At 49.2% G+C, this 21,953-nt stretch overlaps 1 protein-coding gene and 1 long non-coding RNA gene across 5 annotated transcripts in view; one reads left to right on the top strand and one right to left on the bottom strand.

Annotated features, from left to right (window-relative positions):
• Positions 1–700: 700 nt before the first annotated feature.
• LOC138422657 (uncharacterized) overlaps positions 701–21,953 on the top strand; it is a 40,352-nt gene continuing 19,099 nt past the window's right edge. Inside the window, exons 1-2 of the long non-coding RNA XR_011249959.1 lie at positions 701–800; positions 1,318–1,404. This is a non-coding gene — a long non-coding RNA (uncharacterized lncRNA). The remainder of the gene's footprint in view (positions 801–1,317; positions 1,405–21,953) is intronic.
• Positions 3,410–21,953, bottom strand: part of CUX2 (cut like homeobox 2) — a 275,625-nt gene continuing 257,081 nt past the window's right edge. For all 4 annotated transcript variants that reach the window (XM_069557872.1, XM_069557873.1, XM_069557874.1 and 1 more), the window contains 7 exons: positions 21,806–21,907; positions 16,660–17,444; positions 15,736–15,895; positions 13,301–13,573; positions 11,882–12,070; positions 10,179–10,452; positions 3,410–6,623 (listed from right to left, as the gene is read on the bottom strand). In XM_069557872.1, the coding sequence (XP_069413973.1) occupies positions 5,831–6,623; positions 10,179–10,452; positions 11,882–12,070; positions 13,301–13,573; positions 15,736–15,895; positions 16,660–17,444; positions 21,806–21,907 (2,576 nt within the window). In that variant the 3' untranslated portion in view covers positions 3,410–5,830. The remainder of the gene's footprint in view (positions 6,624–10,178; positions 10,453–11,881; positions 12,071–13,300; positions 13,574–15,735; positions 15,896–16,659; positions 17,445–21,805; positions 21,908–21,953) is intronic.

The following is a 21,953-nucleotide window of genomic DNA, read 5'->3' as shown; positions in this document are numbered from 1 at the left end:
ACCACTGAGCGACTTCACTTTCACTTTCATACCCTAGGGGGCTGGAGAATGTCACAGACCGTTAAAGAGATTAACTGTTTTACCCCTCCCACTATTGACCAAGGGTGGTTCCTACTGCTCTAGGGTTTGGAGGGGTGGCTCTACCCTCTGGGTACCTGCGAAGCAGCACACACTCAATACCTGAGCTGTGGAACTCTTGGCCTTGAGAGTGATTTCTAGAAAAGTCATGCCAACTGCATGGTCCAAACAACCAGGTACAGTCTGGCTTTCTCATTCACCAGGAGGTGATAGGAAGTGGGGCTGCTGGCCCAACAGAGCAGCTCAACTAGGAGGAACAGGAGGTGGGAAGAGGAAGATGAAGTGGGAAACAAGGGCTGCAGAAACCTGAGGTCAGGCTGGCACTGGGAGTGGGCCCTGCCATCTCCCCTGGCAGATGGAAGCGCCTAACCTGGAAGTGCAAGTCTGACTGTAGCACTGCCTCATACTGCCCATGGCTCCTCAGTACCCTCAAGAGAAAGGCCTATTTCCCAGCATGCCCCGGGGGGCTTCAAGATCTTACCTTGTCCCTCTTCCTCTCTCTATCCTCACCTCAAATTCCAGCCTCCTTTGCTTTTGTTTCCCATATCCCCTGTCCCATGTCTTGCCAACTATTCCTTCTGCCCGCCTCTTATGCTTCTCTTCCAACTCCAACTGTCTTTCAGGGGTCAGCTGAGATGCCTCCTCCTCCAGGAAGACTTCCTGGACCCCACTGCTCATGCTCTCATGGTGTTTCCACCATTTAAGCACTAAGCACACAGCAGGTACTCAATCCAAACTTATTACCTGAATGAACTGTCACCAAACCGCCCCCCAGCTCAACTCTCTCCTCTCCTCTGTCCCCTGATCTAAACCTGCCTCTGCCTGCAAGGCCTTCTCTGCCCTCTCGTTTCTCCCTGCGCTCTCCACTCCTGCTTTCCCATGGTCCTTAGTTCAGAACTCCACATTCTGTGTTTCTGCTGAATTTTCCACTCCAGATGGGTAGCAACTGCAAACACAGTGTCCACACCAAAGCTAATTGTCTGGCGGGAGCTCTGGTTCCCAGACCCCAAGGGCACTGACTCCCACAGGCTCTCAGGTCGCTTGTGTGCCATCAGGTGAGGCTTCCCCCTCCACCCTGCCCCCCTCTCCACCCCTGCTGCCACACTGTGGGGATTTCTGACTTCTGACCTCCAGAGCTGCAAACAAAGTGTCCATGAGGCCTGTCCTTCGCTTTACTTCGGAGCAATTAATTATCCTAACCAAGGGGGAGGTCACTAATCATTTAATTCTCCCTGCAAGGATGTGTGGAAAAACTGGGACGATCAGAAGGTTTCCAGACAAAGAGGAAAGGTCTGTCTTGGGATGCCACGTGCCCTTGCCTCCTGGGTGAGTAATATTCAGTGCTACTTTGGAAACTCACCTGACATTACTGGTTGAGGAAAATAACAAACCTCCTGCAGCTTGACGCATAGAGACTCACCATCACGGGGTGAAGGAACCCAACCCCCGCTCATGAAAACAGTAAGTAGTACTGAGCCCTTACGTGCCACACACTGTCTTATGTGCTTTACACACATCGTTATTTCTGATAATGATCTTTTGAGTTGGCTGCTGTGATACCCCCATTTTATAGATGAGGAGACTGAGGCCCTAGTTATACAGCTAGGACACAGGCACTGCTGTGTTGGTGACCAGGGAGCCCCTCGTGGTATTTTTTCATCAGGAAGCCGGAGGCACCTGCCACTCACACACTCCACTGCGGTGGGCACAGCTGATATACTGACTGGTCTCAGGGCCATGGCCTGTGGCCTCTAACTGGGGCAGGGCACAGTCTTGGCTCCTCAGATCTAGACCCAGCATCTAACCAGCTTCCACCTGTTGCAATGAGTGGAAAGTGGGTTCCAGTCCTTCCACCTTCCTCTGTTGGAGCCCACAGCACAGTCACCGGCTGAGATGCCCACTGGGCCCAGGCGGCTGGCACAGGTACAGACAGAGGCAAACGACGCTCACGTGTCCTAACAGGGGCAGCCACTCCTCAACTAGCTGTTGTCATGTTAGAACCTCGGCCCAGTAACCACGCGTTTTAATGGAATTAGAACATTCTTTAACACTATACACAAAAATAAACTCAAAATGGATCAAAGACCCAAGTGTAAGACCAAACACTATAAAACTCTTAAGAGAAGACATAGGCAGAACACTCTGACATAAATTACAGCAATATCTTTTTTGAATTGTCTCCTAGAGTAATGGAAATAAAAACAAAAATAAACAAATGGGACCTAATTAAACTCAAAAGCTTTTGCATAACAAAGGAAACCATAAACAAAATGAAAAGATAACCCACAGGAGGAAATATCTGCGAACAAGGGATTAATTTCCAAAATTTACAAACAGCTCATACAGTTCAGTATCAGAAAAACAAACAACCCAATCAAAAAATGGGCAGAAGACCTAAGTAGATATTTCTCCAAAGAAGACGTACAGATGGCCAACAGGCACGTGAAAAGATGCTCAATGTCACTAATTATTGGGAAAATGCAAATCAAAACTACAAGGAGATATCACCTCACACCAGTCAGAATGGCCATCATCAAAAAGTCTACAAATAATAAATGCTGCAGAGAGTGTGGAGAAAAGGGAACCTTCCTACACTGTTGGTGGGAATGTAAATTGGTGCAGCCACTATGAAAAATGGTATGGAGATTCCTTAAGAAACTAAAAAACAGAGCTACCACATTATCCAGCAATCCCACTCCTGGGCATATATCCAGAGAAAAACATGGTTCAAATGGGTACAAGCACTCCAGTGTTTGTTGCAATGCTGTTTACAATAGCCAAGACATGGGAACAATCTAAATGTCCAACAGATGACTAGATAAAGAAACTGTGGCGCATATATACAATGAAATATTACTCATCCATAAAAAGGAATGAAATGATGCCATTCGCAGCAACATGCATAGACCTGGAGATTATTATGCTAAACGAAGAAAGCCAGACAGAGAAAGACATGTATCACTTATATGCAGAATCTAAAAAAATGATATAATTGAACTTATTTACCAAACAGAGACATACAGACTTAGAGAATGAACTTATGATTACCAGAGGGGAAGGGAACGGGGAGAGAGAGACTGGGAGTTTGGGACTGAATGTACACACTGCTATATTTAAAACAGATAACCAACAAGAACCTACTGAATAGCATGGGGAACTCTGCTCAATACTCCATAATAACCTAAGTGGGAAAAAAATTTGAAAAAGAATAGACACATGTATAACTGATTTTGCTCTGCACCTAAAAATAACCCAACACTGTTAACCAGCTACACCCCAGTATTACATGAAAATTTTAAAAGAACATATACATACAAAAAAAAAATCATGGTTTTTACCTGACAAGCCGTCATATTTTAATGGTGGCAAATGAATTTTAAAAACCAGTTTTTAAAAATACCATTTTGTAAAACATGCAAGGGCAGATCTGACCCCCCAATCTGCAGCCCCAACTCCAGAATAAAGCAAACAGGACACCCAGACATTATTATACAATTCTGTATTGAGTGACGCGTTTATTACAGAACGTGTTCCTTTTTTTTTTTTTAATTTAAACAAAGTTCATCACTCTCTCATAGAAACGGTTTTGTGGGGTTTTGCTCTGTTTACCGTTACAGGGCGTGAACCTGACAAAGCTGTTCACAGGTCTGCTAGCTTTAAGTACAACAGGATTTTCCATGTTCAAAAGACTATATGCTAAGTGCTTAATCAAATCCCGTCACATAAAAGCCAGATTTAGTCCTTTAAGAACTGCAGTCTGCATGTCAGCCTGGATTTCAGTGTTGTGTGGCTTTCAACAGCAAAAAGTGGTGTGTCTCCCACGATTGCCTTAGTTGGGACAGGGCAGTGGTGGCTAAAAGGAGATGTTTTCATTTGTTCCAGATTTGATTACTCTGAAAATTGGTCACTGTTTCCTATTGTCAAAATATAAAAATACCTTCATCTGGATAAAAATGTATACAGTGGAAAACTCTTCAATGCATAGCCTGGGTGTATGGAAAAGGAGGTTTTCCAGCAGGGTCTGCGTTGTTCTTTATGACTGGTGTGGAGACTGCAGCCTGGGCTGGGTGAATGAGAGCTGAGATTTCTGAACGGCCCTCACCTGATCCCTTCTGCTCACTGGAATTTGCCGGCCTGGGTTTCAAGATATTTGCTGCATCCTTGAAATCCTTGTCAGCCATCTCTCCCTCTGGTACTGGGTTGGCACCGTGACGACCACCTTTTCATTGTCATTCTGGATGGAGCTGATACGGCTGCTCTGATAGGCCCATTTTACAGATGGGGAGACTGAGGCCCTAGTTATACAGCTAGGACAGGGGCGCTGCTGTGTTGGTGACAATATGGTGACTGGTTCATCCAGATTTGGAGTTCTCCCCCTAAAAACCAAGATGATAAAGACGCTGGAAGGAGGGCTTCTCTGCGTTGGGGTGCTGAGTCTTTGTTCTCAGAAAGGTCAGGTGTTAGAAGACGGGAGGCTGGACTTGGAGACTGGGATGTGGTGAGCATGCTGCAGTGAATTCAAACCTTTGAGCTTCATTCCGCACAAACTTGGAGGTGCAGATGCTTCCAGAAAGCACCAGGGTCAACTTGAGAAGGAAGATGATGAGAGGGCAGTTGGGGGTCTCTAGTCTGATGAATCTATTTTTTGGTGTGGGGTGCTGAGCTGGGTGCTTGTGAGATGACCAACACTGTTATTTTCTTAAAACACAAGGAGGGGAAGATGGCAGCCACAGTCTTGCTCTGGAAAGCCAGTAGGGAAACTTCCCGTGCTGTGGCCACGATTCAGGTTGAGGAATGGCGTCCCTCTGGTTGAAGCACCAGCCTCTAAACTCTCGCCCTCATACCAGGCTTTCCAAAGGATCTGGAAGCACATCTTGCCTTACAGGTGGATGAGATGGAGATCCACCTGCTGTGGTCCACAGGTTCCTGACGAGAGGGAGTGTACGCAGTTTGTTTTGTACCATGTTACAGCTCAGAGAGGATGGTTGGCCACAGCCCACTTCTCTACAACAGTTAAAATAGCACAGGACATTCTGAGTTATCAAGGTTGCAAGACAGACCACCAGAATGAAACACACCCTCACGCCATCGAAGTTTTCCTTTAGAGTCTTTTGGACTTTCTCTTTTCAACATGGTTTCTGAAAGGGCAGTAGCAATGTATCGTTGTCTCACAGACAGATGTGGAAAAGAAAAAAGCAAACCGCAGTTCAAAGGTTATCTAAATTTTGGTCAGTCTTATAGTGTTTTGTGATGGCTTTGAACAATTGTCTCCTTTTAATCTCATCTAGTGGCAAAAAAACGACACAACTTCAGTGTATTCTTCGCAACAGTTGTGACAGCATCCTGATTTTATAACTCTCTGTTAATATCAAAACAGCATTAGCTGGGAATAAATTCCAAAGGATCCTTTATTAAAATATCTAAAAGTGGTCTATAAATATTTATTTTTCTAAAAGAGTTTGGAGCTTCCAAGTGAAAATGTGGCTCCACTTTGCTTCTGCGTCTGGTAGAGAGGCCAGCAGGGAGAAGATGGTGCTCCCTGGAGCAGGGGGAGCTGTAAAGAGGCGGCAGGGGCTCCGGCCCTACCTGCTCACTCATGACTTTGTAGAGCTCAGATTACAACAGAAACGGAAAACGGCGGGACTGTAATGCTGCTGTCCACGTGGTGATGGCTGCATGAGCACCTCCCTTCCGGGGCCCTGTCCTGTCTGGGGGAGTCGGTGGCCACCGGGTGTGCCCCTTGCCCCCACCTTCAGAACTCCCACTCCAGGGCCTCCTCCCGATTGGCAGCCCTCTCCAGCCGGTAGATGATGCTGTTCAGGTTGGCCATCTTCTCGTGCCGCCGCTGCAAGTTGGGGTTCACCTTGGTGCTGGGGTGCAAGGCCCCGGCTGTGTCGGCGGTGGGGCTGGCACTCAGCACCTTGGCAGGGAGGGTGCTGGGTGGGGATGGGGAGATGGGGGCTGAGGAGGAAGGGACCGGCGACACGGACATCATGAGGCCTGGAGAGGAGGCGGCTGAGGGCGAGTTCAGTGACACCTCCAGGCTGCAGCGGGAGGACTCTGAGGCTGACTTAAAGCTTAGGGGGTCCGGGTGTAGCCGCTCCCCGCCCTCACTCTCCGGGAGGGGGTGCAGTGAGGGGCAGGCTGGGGTGGTCCCGCCTGGGAGGAGGAGCCCCGGGGCTGCTTTGGGGAGTACGTCGTCACCCAGAGGGTCAGGATGCACCTCTCGGGGGGAGCCTTGGCCTTTGTCCGGCTCCTTTGAGTCCTGGCTGTCGGCTTGTTCCTCAGCCTCCTCAGTCTGTTCCTGCTTAATCCTTACTGGAGTCTTGTCCTGGGAGGTCAGGTGGGTGACGCTCTCCTCGGGAGCCTCCTGAAGCTTTAGTTCCTTCACCGTAGGCTTCTGGTCCTCAGCCTCCGAGTCGGGGCTCTGTGGGTTGGGGTCTGGGTGGGAGTGGCCTGGCGGCAGGATGCCAGGACCCCCACTGGGGTCGAGGTCTGGTTCCTCTTGGGTCCCCTCCACCAACATCTCCCGGCGCATCCGGGACCTGGGGCAGAGATGGTGGTAAGCAAGGTGCTGGAGGGGACAGTTAGCCCTGGAGTCAAATCCAGTGAGTGGCCCTGTGACCCCACCCACTTCCCCAGGGGGCTCACTATGCATAAGCTTCTTCACATGCAGCATCCTAGTAAGCCCTCTCAACAACCCCAAATGGTGGGCTATCATCATCCCCACTTCAGAGGAGGAAACAAGGCTCAGAGATGCTGGGTGATATGCCCCAGTTTCACAGCTAGTAAGTGGCAGAACCAGGACTTGAACTCAGGACTGTTGGATTCCAAAGCTCACAGTCGAGACCTGTGCCGTCTACACGGCTCTCTCATTGTTAACAGTTGTTATACTGACTGCATGTTGAAATGGTTGCATTTGTAAAAGTGTTAGTTGCTCAGTTGTGCCCGACTCTTTGCGACCCCATGGACTGCAGCCCACTGGCCTCCTGTGTCCATGAGACTTTCCAGGCAAGGATACTGGAGTGGGTTGCCATTTCCTTCTCCAGGGGATCTTCCCAACCCAGGGACTGAATCTGGGTCTCCTGTACTGCAGGCAGATTCTTTCCCGACTGAGCTACAAGGGAAGCCCTGCATTTGTATATACTGGGCTAAATAACATATGCGTGTGTGCTTAGTCGTGTCTGACTCTTTGCGACCCTAGGGACTGTACCCGCTAGGCTCCTCCGGCCGTGGGATTCTCCAGGCAGGAATACTGGAGTGGGTACTATTACATTAACTTCATCTGTCTCTTTTTGTTTAGTTTTATTTTTTAATTTTTCTTCAATGTGGCTACTAGAAAATTTTATATTATATATGTGGCTTTCGTTGTATTTCTATTGGACAGTGGTGCCCTAGAGCATTTCTCAAAGTCAAAAGCAGAGAATAACTTGTCTAGGTCACCAAGGCACACAGAGGCAGAGCTGGGCCCAGAACCTGGGCACACTGAATTCCAGTCCAGAACCCACCCTCTCTTCACTTCAGTGGCTTCCCTTTTGCCAGAGGGAAATGTGGTCTCATTTATTATGTTTTAGGGCAGGAAAGGCTAGGATGGGTTTAACTTCATTAATTATTTCCCTAATAGCACGAGATCCAGAGAGGTCAAGTCAGTTGTCCAAGATCACACAGCGATAGGACTTTTTAAGTATCTTCAATGCTGTGTCCTTCTTTAATTGATGACATCATATATTATATCAATATTATTTAATAATAATAAAGTACATGTTACTGATATAAAATTAATTTATAAATTTCAATGATAAAGATCATAATGGTTAGTGCTTATCACATGCCAGATGCTCAACCAAGCACTTTTTACAGATTATTTATCTTTCATAATGACCTTATGAGGGGGAGACTAGTCTCATGCCCACCAACAAAGATGACAAGGCTCAGAGAGGCGCAGGGACTGCCGCGGTCACATAGCCGACACGCAGTGCAGTTGGGCTCTGCACCCAGCTGTCTGCCTGCACTCTCCTGCCTCCCTGCCCAGGTGGGGAATGCGGCCCCATCCCAGGATCCTGAGCCTGGAGGGACTATCAGCGGTGATCTGGTTCACTTTCGTCTCTCAGTTCCTAATCCTTCCACAAAGGTGGCCTTGCCCACCTCTCAGGAGACCCTGTCTTCTCCTTCAGTTCCCTCTAGAGGGAAGAGTTGGTGGGACCCAGGGGAGTGCTGGGTGTTTTGGGGATGGCTCATTTGCCTGAAGCTTTATCATTAGAACTTCCAAACTGTGGATCAAATATAAATATCTCGCTAACAGTCATTTATACCATAGTAAAAATGAGTCTTTTTCTTCAATTCTTGACTCCCTCATCTATAGCAGGTCCTTCCAAGGAATTTTTTCTCAAAACATCCCATTGTTCACTTTTCCCAGAGCTCACTGCAGTGTGTAATGATACATTACTATAAGAACTCATTTAATAGTGACCATCCCTGCTGGTCTGTGAGAGATGCCAAGGACTTTACCTCATTCTCTTTGGTACTTGGGACAGAGTAGATGCTCAATAATCATTTACTAAATGAAGCAATGTATTCTATAATTATAGCTCTTTGAGAGTGGTTTTTTTGGGGAGTGGAATTCTCTCTCCTCCTTCAAAGCCCAGCTGAAATGCCACCTCTCTATCTAAATTTTCCCTAGGTAGAATTCCCTTTTCCCTTAGTTCCTTATTCCTCCTTGTTTTCACAGCATTTATTAGGCTGTCATGAAGTTACCTGGTTTGTGATTTTAAACTCTCTAAGAGCAGGGATGATGGCTTTGAACCCCTGTATCTCCCAACCCTGGCTCACTGTGCATACATGACAAATATTAACTGAAATGAATATGCTGGATTATAATGGAGGGATACGTTCCTGTGGGAAACAAGGGGGGAGAGAATGTCTGGAAGGGAAGGAGGGTGTGAGGCTTTCAGGACCTAGATCATCTGCCGTTTGGCAGGTTCTGGGTCTGAGCAAGATATAAGCAATATTTTACAATATGTTTATGTCTGTAGTTTTTCATTTGATCCTCAATTCATTCAAAGCATTATGAGGTAAATTTTAAGTTCCTTATCTGTAAAATAGGGATGAGACTCAGAAAGGTACAGTGATTTGCCCAATAACACACAGCCGAGGTGGGATTTGAACTCGGGTCTGTGTGATGCCCATGCCTGGGCTGTGGAGAGAGATTTCAGGTGTTCCACCCTTCTAGGCTCCTCCTCCTCTTCTCTCAGGGATCAAGAGACTCTCCTCTCTGGCACCACAGGGGCATCAGAGACATTTCTTGCTCAGGAGGCTTGGTGGGGAGTGCCTCAGAGGGATGGCCCTTGAAATCACATCAAGCCTTCTCTTCAGGGTTCTCAGGAAGCCCTTTTGCGGTCTCCTTGGGAACCGTGTACCCAGTCAGTGCCCCAAGGCAGCCCAGCCCCCTGCAGGTCAGCTGCTCAGGAGATGAGGGATTGGTGAGTGGGAGGAGGCACCACTTTTGTTAGGGATCACCCACGCCCTGAGGTGGGTGGAGCCTGAGGGGCTGCCACAAGGGTTTCCTTTGACCTTAGGAGTGGGAAAGGCCAGGAGCCCCAATCCAGGGCACTGACACAAGACTCAGTGGGAAGTTAGGGTACCTCAGGCCTGTGCCCCAAACACAATCCCCCGTCCCTTTGTGGAGGCAGACGCAGAGCAAGCTGGTGAAGTCACAACAAAGATGGCGACGATAGTGACGTCAACACCTGTCACCTCCTATGTGCCAGGTTATTCTCCATGAGTATGTTAGCCGCATCAAATCCTCAAGGCAACTCTATGAAGTAGATCCCATTATAATTCTCATTTTATAGGTTAGAAGATCGAGGCTCTGGGAGGTGAAGTCACTTGCCCAGGCCGCACAAGATGAAAACTGTCGAGCTGGAATTTACATCCGAGTTTGCCTATGTTATAAAGCTAAACACCTAGAAATATGGCCACCTCGTTTCCCAGAGGCCATGATGGGCTGCCTCCAGGCCCTGGGATGAGGAAGCGGGGGCTGCCGGCTGAGACCCCTGCCCATCCTCCCAGGGGCCACCAGGCACCCTGCCCCCCATCCCTACCTGTAGTTGTGGAACCAGTTGATGACGGTGTTGGTCTTGAGGTTGAGCTGGAAGGAGAGGAGCTCAATGGTCTGCTGGGAGGGGTAGGGCTCCAGCTGGTAGGCCTTCCTCAGCGCCTCCTTCTCTTCGGGGGCCAGCACCACTCGGGGCTTCTTGATCTGCAGGAGGCTCAGGTCTTGGGGCTGCAGGCAGGGGCTGGGGCACTCGGAGCGGGTGGCTGGAGACTCACTGTCTGAGCCAGTGCTGATGAGGCCGTACCTGCGCTTCAGGTAGGCTGGGGCGGGGGAGGGAGGGAGGGAGGGAGGGAGGGCTGAGAGGGGCCAACTAGAGGCTCCCCTGAACCGAGGAGGGGTCTCAGGCTGAACTGAGCACCAGCCAGCCGTCCTCAGAGCCCCTGCGCCCCAAACGTGGGGACCCTGGCCCGGCCTCAGCCTTTTCTCCTTCCACACCCTCCTCGTGAGATGGGAGATGCTCGCCTGCCCACACCTGGTCATTAACACGCTAACTGTTAACATGTGTGGAGGGCTGCCCTCATAGACAGGAAGTGCTCAAAAGAAGGGGTTCTGCAGCATTCTCGATTGTCAGAAGTGTCCCTGAATTTCACCAGTGTTTTGAGGGCAGCGGGAAGACAGTTTTAAGATTTTTCTCTCCTGCTTTCACAGGTTTTTCTGGAGCCATCTGTGGAGTCTGTGGGTTCAGTGCGGAGGTGGTACAGATGCAGAAAGTGGTGCAGATGCAGAAAGTGGTGCAGAGTCTTTCGCCCTTGGCCCCTGCCAGGCTCCAGGATGTTAATTTTAAATGAACATAGTAATTGCATGATGCATCTCAGCCTCAAATCATCAAAATGTGTGTGCGCTGGGGGGGAAGCCCACCCCAGAATGGAGGAAGCAAGGTATTGGGTCCCATTAAATCCTCACACCAGTGCCCTGAGGTAGACGCTATGACTCTTACTTTCAGATGAAGTGGAATGAGGCACAGAGAAGGGAAGTAACTTGCCCAAGATCACACAGCCAGCAAGCGGCAGGACAAGTTCTCAACTGTACAGCTGTCTGATGCCAACAGCCAGATGGTCCTTCCCCATGTGCCGCTTATAGCCTGGCTTGACCCTGGGCCCTCGTCATGACTTAGTGCCCCAGCTGACAACTTTCCAACTCCTCAAATCTTATCTTCCGACTGGATTTTGAGCTTTCTTAGACCCAGGAATCCCTTACACACAAAGCATGGGACTGGCTGGGCCACAAAGTGGGTGCTCAGTGCCAGTTCAATTTTTCAGGGAGATAAAATCCTATCAGACAATGTAAGAACCTGCGATTTCTTGTCCGGTCCTGTAAGGGGGGAGTTATCATTTGCTGGGTCAATTCTGTGCTTTGTTGCGTAGAATCCAGGTGATGGGCAAAGGGGGTAATATAATAGGACTCTGATGCAGAGGATGGAGAGATCAGAGAGAGAGGGCTTGGGGAATATGCAGGAGACTCTGGAGTGGCTATGGGTTTGTGGAAGGACGCTGAGAGAGACAGTGTATTGGAACTTTCAGGGGAAAAGTATTAAACATTTTAATGGCTTACGTTCTGTGGAATGGCTATTTCTTGCAGCCTACACTAGGCTAAGACTGGACCACTGGGACCCTGGGTTTGTTTGGGTTAGAACCAGATATGGTTCCAATGGGAAAACCTGAGGCCAGACCCAGAGTTCCCAGGGCTTACCTTTCTTCTCCAGCTTCTTCATGTCTCTCAGCTTCTCCACGTTGTGGGGGTCGTTGAGCCACAGCTGCATGCGCACAAAGGGCTCCCGGCCCTTCAGGCTCAGCTTGTGCCAGGGTTTGGGTCGGGAGAGAAGGTCAGACACGGAGCCCTGGGTCAGCCCTAGGATGCTCTCCCCGAAGAGCCGCTGCCCTGGGGATAGGGGAGGAGGGGGACGACCTGTTACCCCAGGCTGGGCACACGTGCTCCCGGGAGAGACAAGGGACAGGGAGAAACCAGGGAATGTCTCCACTAACTCAGCAGGGAGGACCAGACACATCGGGGGACCCATGCCTGTGTGCATCTGGGGAACTTTCTGTAAAACAGGAGATGGGGGCAGGCAGATAGCTACCAAACAAAAATGCTGTCATGATTTAGACGTTATTCACTCCTAGGGGATCCCTGACATTGTCTGCAAACTTCATGTGCACAAATAAGTATCACCTTGTCAGAGAGTAATTGGCCAGATTCTATCAAAATTTCAATGTGCAAACCCTCTGATCCAACAATTCCACTGCCTGGGATTTCTCCTCCAGTTGTACTTGCCCAAGGGCACAAAGACGCATGTGGATGTGGTTTCAGAGGCAGCAGGAAATTAGGAACAAGTAAAATGCTCATCAGCTGCATAAAAAATATGGGGCATCCATGGCCTGAAAAATTTTGCAACAGTGACAAAGACTGCAGGTGGACTATTCATTCTAAGGCAGAAGAGAGTCCGCTGTAGAACAGTGTTAGTTTTTAAAAAGCAAGTGGAAGGATAGCCTGTGTGTAATTTCATCTATCTAGAAAAAAGAAGAGAAGAAACTAGGTGAGCATACAATTTTGTATGTGTTCAGAAAATCTCAAAGATACAGAAAAACTTTGGCATATGACTGGGAGGTTAGGGGACATTTTATTTGTTTAAATTTTAACTTTTTTTTTCCCTGTATTGTTTGGCATTTTCAAATAGTGATATCTTATTTTTATTATAGAAATTGTAGTGAAAAGTTGGCGTTTGTGTGCATGACTTCACTCCCATCTGAGATGTGGAGGAATTTGTAATTCAAAAAATTAAAGAATCCAGATTTCTCCCTTGGGCCCCCAGCATTGGATGAGGACTGAGTTAGAATCTTACTGGGATTCTCTAAGTCTTCCTGGAAGGAAGTTTTGCAAGTTGTGGGCCAAGAACTTTAGGAGGACAGCATACTGACCTCCCTACTGTCCACTCTAGAGACCCAGTTCAGAGTCAGATGCCTCCCAGGGGCCCCTGGGTGGCCCAGGGCTGAGCAGCACCTGCAGAAGGGACCCCAGTGCCTGGGATCTCACCATGGCTCTTTCCTTAAGGCAAGGGGGGGGTGCCAAGCAGGGCAAGAGGCAGCATCCCTGACTCCCGGTACCCTGTACCTAGGTTGTTGTCTGTGAGGACCTCTTTGACCCTCTTGGTGATGGAGTACGTGTCCAGCTCGGGGGACATGGCCACAATCTCCTGGATGCCCCCTGGGGTCTGGCTGCCCGAGTAAATCTTCCCACTCAGTGATGAGCTGGAGCGTCCCTCTGGCTGCTGGTTCTCCTTGCTGCTCTCCAGTGTCAGACTCAGGGGCTCCTGGGAGCTCTTCTCCAGTGGCTCCGTGGGACTAGGGGGTGGGGATGGCGAGGACCTTGGTTCAGTGGGACTGACTGTGGGCCGCAGAGAGACAGAGAAGGCAGTTACTCAATCTGGCATAGACATGCATGGTTTGGGCAGGCTTGCTTGTTACAGCCAAGAGTTGGCAACAACCCGCTCTGCAACTACCACAGTAAAATCTCAGGCCGGGACCATCCTCGCTGTGAAAACCAGTAGATGAAAGTTGGAGGAGGAAAAAGATATCCATATAGTCCCAAAGTATCTCCCCACAGGATACTTTTAAGTACAAAGGGAAAAACAGTAACTTTATAGGTACAGCTGTCTGCCAACACCACCTCAATCTGGTGATCGAAGTTAGCACCTCCAATCACAGGCCAAATCAACAGCTGGTGACTCCTGATATGATGGACTGAGAAGGACAGAGCAACATTTCTGGGATATTCCTGCCCGAAGAGCACAGCTTGAATCTAACCACAAGGAAACATGAGACAAAGCTGAACTGAGCATCCGTCTATAACATAACTGGCTTTCAGTTTTCACAAACGTCAAAACTAAAAAACTTTAGAGAGAGGCAGAAGAACTGTCCAAATTGAAAGGGACTAAAGAGACATGACTAAATACAAGTGATCCTGAATTTGACCTGGACAGGGAAAGATCAAATTATATAAAGGTGACTATTGGGACAACTGAAGAAACTTGGAATATAGATGGTGGGTTACATAGCAGTATTGTATTATTGTAAAATTTCTCATTCTTAGTAAATAATTTTGAAATGTTTAGGGGTAAAGGGACATGATATCTTCAATTAATCTCTTAAATGGTTGAGAGAAAAAAGCACAAATATGGCAAAATTAGCAACTGGTGAATTAGTATGTAGGATATTGAAAGTTTGTTGTTCTATTGCTTCAACTCTTTGGTAAGTTAGAAATTACATCAAAATTAAAAGTTAAGAGAAAAAGAAAAAAAGGACTTGGCAATGACTGACAAGTCCAACTGCCAGAGTTAGCTAAGTAAAATACAGTGAATCCCCACAGCAATCAACAATAATGTAATAAAAAGATGCATATGAGATGAGTAAGTTCTGGGATTCGATACACAGCATGGTGACTGTAGTTAACAATCCTATTTTATACATATACTTGATAGTTGCTGTGAGAGTACAGGTTTAATCGTCTCACTATAACAAAATGGTAATTACCTTAAAAAATAAAACCACATTTTTCTTAAGACATTTTGTGTACATGTATGTTAGAAAATGGAGAAGGCAATGGCACCCCAGTACTCTTGCCTGGAAAATCCCATGGACGGAGGAGCCTGGTGGGCTGCAGTCCATGGGGTCGCTAAGAGTCAGACATGACTGAGTGACTTCACTTTTCCTTTTCACTTTCATGCATTGGAGAAGGAAATGGCAACCCACTCCAGTGTTCTTGCCTGGAGAATCCCAGGGACGGGGGAGCCTGGTGGGCTGCCATCTATGGGGTTGCACAGAGTCAGATGACGACAAGCGACTTAGCAGCAGCAGCAGTATGTTAGAAAACCACTTTTTAGAAGATATCTTGGGTAGGGTGACTTTATTGAACCTCAGTTCCTGAATCTGTTAAATGGGGCCATAATACAAGCAGTGCTATACTTGCAACTACCCTGCTCAGGGCCATAAAGAGGGCTCCATGAGACAATGGGGGTCACTTCCTGAGGAATCAAGAGTCACCCACTCACTGGACTTTCCAGCGCGAGCTGAGCCGCTGGACAGTTTGGGGAGGGCAGGGGACATGTCTGGGGAGGTGTCCCTAATGGGGAGGGGTGTGTTTAGAAATTCCTGTGCTGGTCCACAGGGCACCTTCCAGTGAAGTGGAAAAAGGTACTTCTTCCTCAACGTATTTAACTGGTGCCTGATTTGTTAATATAAACCCAAAGGCTCTGGGCGAAGACGGATTCTGAGGCTGCAAGCTGGATTGCTGGGAAAGAGATCAATCAGCAGACTTCTGACATGAGATGGTAAGGTGGGCACCGCCCCCACCCCACCACTCCCGCTCAGTCTAGGCACTCTGGCGCCACCTAGAGGTCAGTCTGGCTGAGGGAAGGATGAAAGCGGAGCAGGGACCCTTTCAGGGCAGCAGTGGGGAGGGGCAGGGGAAGGGAGACCTGGGCAGTGAAGCCACTGCACAGACTGGAAGAGTGAGGGCTCTCGGTGGTTTGGGGCCCCATCTGTACTCACCCTGGGAGGCGCTGGGCTGCTGGCCCACAGCCTGGCCAAGCTGGTCCGAGAGCCACAGCTGCATGCGGATAAAGGGCTCCCGTCCCTTCTGCGTCAGCTTGCTCCACGGCTTCGGCCGGGACAGCATGTCGCTCACGCTGCCCTGTGACAGGCCCAGCACCTGGGGATGGGCAGGGCAGGAAGGCTGGGTCAGCAGGTCCTGGCCATCCCCTCCACCTCTCTTCCCCAGACCCTTAGGGCCCGCTGCTCACTCCTGTTCCGAGGAGAGGGCTGCCTTCAAGATATCTTCACTCTCCATACGCCTGCTGTGTGCCTATGCTGTGCCCTCCGCCTGCAGTGCCCTTCCAGAGTTCCTTACAGTCCATGGAATTCTCCAGGCCAGAATCCTGGAGTGGGTAGCCTTTCCCTTCTCCAAGGGGTCTTCCCAACCCAGGGATTGAACCCAGGTCTCCCGCATTGCAGGCAGATTCTTTACCAGCTGAGCCACAAGGGAAGTCCATCTAAAAATCCTACTTGGACTCTAAGACCCCTTAAGCGCCTCCTCTTCCAGGAAGCCTTCCTGTGTTGTATTTCCTATTCCTCCAAGCTGGGCTGAGCCTTAACACTTAAGTGCAATGGACCATGGGAGGGATGGAGGTTACTGAAAGAGGGGGATAGGTGGCTATTACCTAACCAGATGGAAGCTTTTCACAGCTTTAAAAACTGCAGAACTGAACGCCAGCCTTGTCTGTGGCTCCCCTTTCCCCACTGCCCAGGGACAGGAAGAGGGGCTTTTGGGGTCACTCAGATCTGGGCCTGAATCCTGCTTCTGCTCAGTTCTTGCTCACATACACACAAACCCTTCTTTCCAGGCCATGGACACGGCAAAGGTGTCCTCGTTCCCCAGGCTCCCTGAACCTCCAGGGCGAACCCCACCGTCTTCACCTTCTCCCCAAAGATCCTCTGGCAGATTCCATTCTTGGCCAGCTTCTCCTTGACCTGGCGCGTCAGCTCCAGGGTGTCCACCTCGCGGTACATGTAGAGCTCGTATTGCTCGGGGGTCAGGGGCGGCACGGTGGGCTTCAGCGTGCGGGGCACGTAGGCTGGGTAGTAGGCCAGCCGTCCGCCGCCGCCCCCTTCAGGGCCGCCCCCCTCGGCCTTGAGCTCGCCCACCCTGGGGGGCTCGTCCTCGCTCCCGGCCACTTCGTCCTCGGGGACTGCGGGGGCCTCATCCCCACGGGGCCAGGCCCGGCCATTGGGCTGGCCGGAGTAGCTGGAGGAGGAGGAGAGTGAGGGAGAGACAGAGGCGTAGGGGCGGCTGAGCAGGCCGCGGTCCGAGGCCCAGTGGTGGTCAAAATAGCCGGCGTCACCGATCTCCGACTTGACCTTCCGGATGATGCTCTGCACGAAGGCGGCCGGGGACAGGACCGTGAGGGAGGTCTGTGTGCCGCTGCTGCTCGTCCCCCCACTGCCGACACCGCTGTCCTCCTGCTTGACGAGCGTCGGGGCCCCGTTCTGGCTCACGGCGGCCAGCGAGGGCCGCTCTGGGGGCGAGGGAGGCACCGAGCGGCCCCGGGCGCCGGCCTCCATCTCCAGCAGGGCCTGCTGCTGCGCTTGCATCTCGCGGCGTGCTTGCTCCAGAATGTTCTTGATGGCGTCTTCTGAGGTGGTGCTGGCGGGGGCTGTGCCATTGGTGATGCTCAATGGGGCTGCTGAGTTCTTGGGCTCGCCTGTGGGAAAGGGGACAGGGAGGCTGGAGGCCTGTGGACAGGGCATGGCTTGATGGACAAAGGCGTTCACAGCACAGAAATTATACCAGAGACATGATGGGGGCAAACCTCTGCATCTGGGGATAAAATCCAGGTGGACACTGAGATTTTAGCTTATGTGGAAAAATATTCATGGGGATACTGAAACGTTAGAAGACTTGCTTTTACACATGCTGTGATCCACCTATGCAAATTAAAGCAAGTCCCAGAAGGGGACACACATTAATAACCTGCTTTCTATGGAGCAGCAGAGCAAGCCAAATAAGCAATACATTACTTGGTGAAAATTCTACAAGTGGTCAACACAAAGGAACAGCAGGACCGTGCTTCCCTCTGCTCTTGGTGGCCTTTCCTACACTGGGGTCTCTCCCCAACCCTGGACCAACCTAGATCAACACAGCCCTTCCTTGACTATCTCGCTGTGCAGTCTGCACCCCGGTGGATCCTCATAGCTCCATTAAAAATAATTTCTATTGCTTTGCCAATTAAAAAGCAATAGAGCAATGGAATACTATTCAGTCATAAAAGGAAGGAAGCACTGATACCGTATGGAGGAAACTTGAAAACATTACGTGAAGTGAAAGAAGCCAGGCACAAGAGGCCACCTATTGGACAGTTTCCGCTCATATGAAACATCCAGAACAAGGAGAGCCACAGACACAGAAAACAGACCGGGGCCTCCCTGGGGCTCAGGGGAGGTGAGGCGTGGGGAGTGCCTGCCAATGGGCACAGTGTTTCCTTTTGGGGGGATAAAGATGTTTGGGAACTAGACAGAGACAGTGGCTGCAAAACATTGTGAAGCCACTAAATGCCACTGAATTATTCACTCTAAAATGGTTAGATTCATGTTCTGTGAATTTTACCTCAAAACACAAAACAAAACCAACGTCCCTGGTGGTGAAGTGGGTAAGAATCCGCCTGCCAACACGGGGAACACGGGTTTGAACCCTGGTCTGGGAAGACTCCACATGCCGTGGGGCAATGAAGCCCGAGTGCACAGCTACTGAGCCTGAGCACCCTCAAGCCTGTGCTCCGCAACAAGAGAAGCCACTGCAATGAAGAGCAGCCCCTGCTCACCACAACTAGAGAAAGCCCACGCAAAGCAACAGAGAGCAAGCATGGCCAAAAAATCCCCCTCTGTTAAAAAAAAAAATACATGTCTATCTGGAGAGCTAACAATGCACAAAAACTTAAGATGAAAATGAAAATCCCCTCTGATCTTTCCCCCAGTGGTAATCACATGACATTTTCCAGGTTTTCCCTTCCAATCTGTTTTCTAACTACATGCATGGGATGGCCACACTTGATACGTGGCAGTGTGGCCTGGCTTGCTCCCACTTAGTATCAACATGAGTGTTTTTTCCTACGATTTGAAGTTCTTCTATCTTTAATGGCTGCATATGCCACTGAAGAAATACTCTGTGGTTTAGCTATCAAGCCCTCCACTGCTGGACACTTAGGTTTCTACTTTGTCACTGCTGGAAACAACAATAAAGAGATAGCTTGTATATACATTTTTATTCCCACTCTGAATATTTCCTTTGATCCCCCAAAGCAGAGCTCCCAGGTCAGTGTCAGCCATATTCACTTCCTTCCCAGAGGGATGCTAATTGCTCTCTGCTTAGTCTTCACTTCTGTGAGGGACATCGTGGGGTAACCTGGCACTCTTCCTCTTGCTGAACTTTTCAGACCCTAAATGGAAACCCCCTGCCTGGGCAACTCGAGCAAAGGTGTCCCTCTGTGATGTCTTTTTAATTTCTTTGCTACCTTGATGCAGACCTCCCAGTGGGAGAGCACTGCGCAGGGAGTCAGGAGGCCCGTGTTCTCCTCTGGTCTCCGAATAACTGTGAGTATGTCCCCTCTCTTTGGCCTCAGTTGTCTGTTTAGTGGAAGAGTTAGACGATACTGTTTCTCATGGTTCTTTTCACCCCAACACTGCATCTCATCTACATGTGTAACCTCTGTCCAGCACACAGTAGGCATTTAATGTTTACTGAATGACTGCCTCGCTTTTGCTACCAGAATTGACCAAGAAGACATAACTAAGCGTGCACACAGTTGGGGCTCAGCAGATTATCTGGGTAGGGCAGAGCAGGATCCCAGCAGGGTTAACCTCTCTCTGTCCTTTCCAGGGACCAGGAAAAACAGGGTCCATGGGAAATTAGTGGCTTCCAGCAGCAGACTTGGGAATAGGGACACTTGCCCCAAGTTACCACCAGGGGGGAGCAGATACTGTAAAACAGAGTGGGAGTGCTGAAGCTGGCATCCAGTTCTGAGTCAGCTGTGGTCTACACTGGCTGTACTACATTATGCTGGGTGCAGGGATGTGATAGGTGATAGGTCCCTGGTTGTAAGAATCCCCCACTTGGAGGGACAGCCACATCAGCAGAGTCATTTGTAACATGAATAAATGCAACAGTGGAGACATAGTGATAATGTAATGAGGACGGCTAACTTTCCAGGGGCACCTTCTACATACTAGACCCCAGCTGAGTGCTTGCCGTGCCTGATGTCATTTGATCCTCACACAGCCTTGAGAAGGGAATACAAATACTGCAGCTATTTTAAAGATGAGAAAATGAAGGCACAGAGAGGCTAAGTAATTTTCCAGAGGTCACACTGTTTAATAAATAGCTGAGGCAAAATTGGCAGCCAAGGCACTCAGGCTCCATTGCACCGAACAATACAGGTCATTATGGGGGATCCGAGGAGGGGTGGAGTCCAATCCACCAGGATGGGGCTCGGGGCTTCCTGGAGGAGATGAGTTCTGAGATGAGTTGTAAAGTAGGAGCAGGAGCTGGACAGAAAGGTGGCTGGGGTGAAGATGGCCTTAGGGGCACAGAAACAGGAGTGAGGGTGGTCATGAGCAAAAACAATTCATGTGAGAGGCATGGAGGGGTCAGGAGGAGTCTGAAGACTATTCTAGGGCCTGTAGCCCTTGTTGGGGAATTAGGATTTTAACCTGAGGGTAATGGGGAGCCATGGAAGGATTTCAAATAGTGACATGAATATGTGGTCCTCTTGAAGGATCCCTGTGGCCTCAGGTCTTTGGTCAAATCCTGAACTTAGAGTTTTGTTAGCAAGAAAAAAGATGGCAAATGATTTGGGGTAAGGCAGTGAAGAATGTCTGCTTACCACTCCTTCCAAAAAAGCTGAAATAATTTCCCTCCAAATATACAGTTGAATATAAAATAGAGCAAAAATTTTCTATAGCTGAAGAATTAATCTAGTTAAAGAGGTTTCTAGGGACTTCCTTGGTGGTTTGGTGGCTTAGATTCCACATTCTAAATGCAGAGGACCCAGGTTTGATCCCTGGTGCTGGGGGAAGGGATAATTAGGGAGTTTGGATGGACATATATACACAGCTATATTTAAAACAGATAACTAACAAGGATCTACTGTATAGCATAGGGAACTCTGCTCAACGTTATGTGGCAGCCTGAATGGGAGGAGAGTTTGGGGAAGAATGGAAATATGTATATGTATGATGGAGTCCCTTTGCTGTTTACCTGGAACTATCACAACACTTATTCAGCTATACCCCAATACAAAATAAAAAGTTTTAAAAAAAGAGTAAATATTAAAACAAACAAACAAAAAAACAGTCGCATGTGCCACAATGAAGACCTGGTTCAGCCAAATAATAAATTTTTTTAAAATTAGTGAAGGTGGTAAATTAAAAAAAAAAAAAAAGGTTTCTCAGTTGCAGAACTTCTCAGAGCCTTTAACAGTTACAACTGGTGTTTTTTAAAATACTGACTACTTGCCAGGTACTGTATCAGTTGCTTTATTTCTATCTTATTAAGTCCTTTTCATATCTCTGCTGCTGCTGCTGCTGCTGCTGCTGCAAGTCGCTTCAGTCATGTCCGACTCTGTGCGACCCCACAGACAGCAGCCCACCAGGCTCCCCCATCCCTGGGATTCTCCAGGCAAGAACACTGGAGTGGGTTGCCATTTCCTCCTCCAATGCATGAAAGTGAAAAGTCAAAGTGAAGTCACTCAGTTGTGTCCGACTCTTAGCGACCCCATGGACTGCAGCCCACCAGGTTCCTCCATCCATGGGATTTTCCAGGCAAGAGTACTGGAGTGGGGTGCCATTGCCTTCTCCGTAATTTCACTTAACTGTAGTTAAATGGCTTATAGCTCCCATACCGGATAATGGATCTAGTACTTTCCAGGCCTAGATTTCACTTGTCTGCAGGTTGTGAAAAAGGAAGAGGTTCAGACCTGCTTGGAATCCCCTCTGGGGTGGACACAGCCTCACCTCCTGCTCAGGACAGGCCCTGGAGGCCTCGGGCCTCACCTGCTGTGGCCACACTCACCCCCCTTCTGCGACTCAATCTCCTTCTTGGCCTGTTCTAGGATGCTCTTGATGGCGTCATCCGAGCCGGTCTCTGGCGTGCGGATTCTTGGGGTGATACTGCCTGGGGGAGGAAAGGAGGTGTCTGTTGTGGGGACCTGCATGTTGCG

This window comes from Ovis canadensis, chromosome 17, assembly GCF_042477335.2.
Source record: "Ovis canadensis isolate MfBH-ARS-UI-01 breed Bighorn chromosome 17, ARS-UI_OviCan_v2, whole genome shotgun sequence".
Taxonomy (NCBI): Eukaryota; Metazoa; Chordata; class Mammalia; order Artiodactyla; family Bovidae; genus Ovis; species Ovis canadensis.
This window is presented reverse-complemented; position numbering and strand designations above follow the sequence as displayed.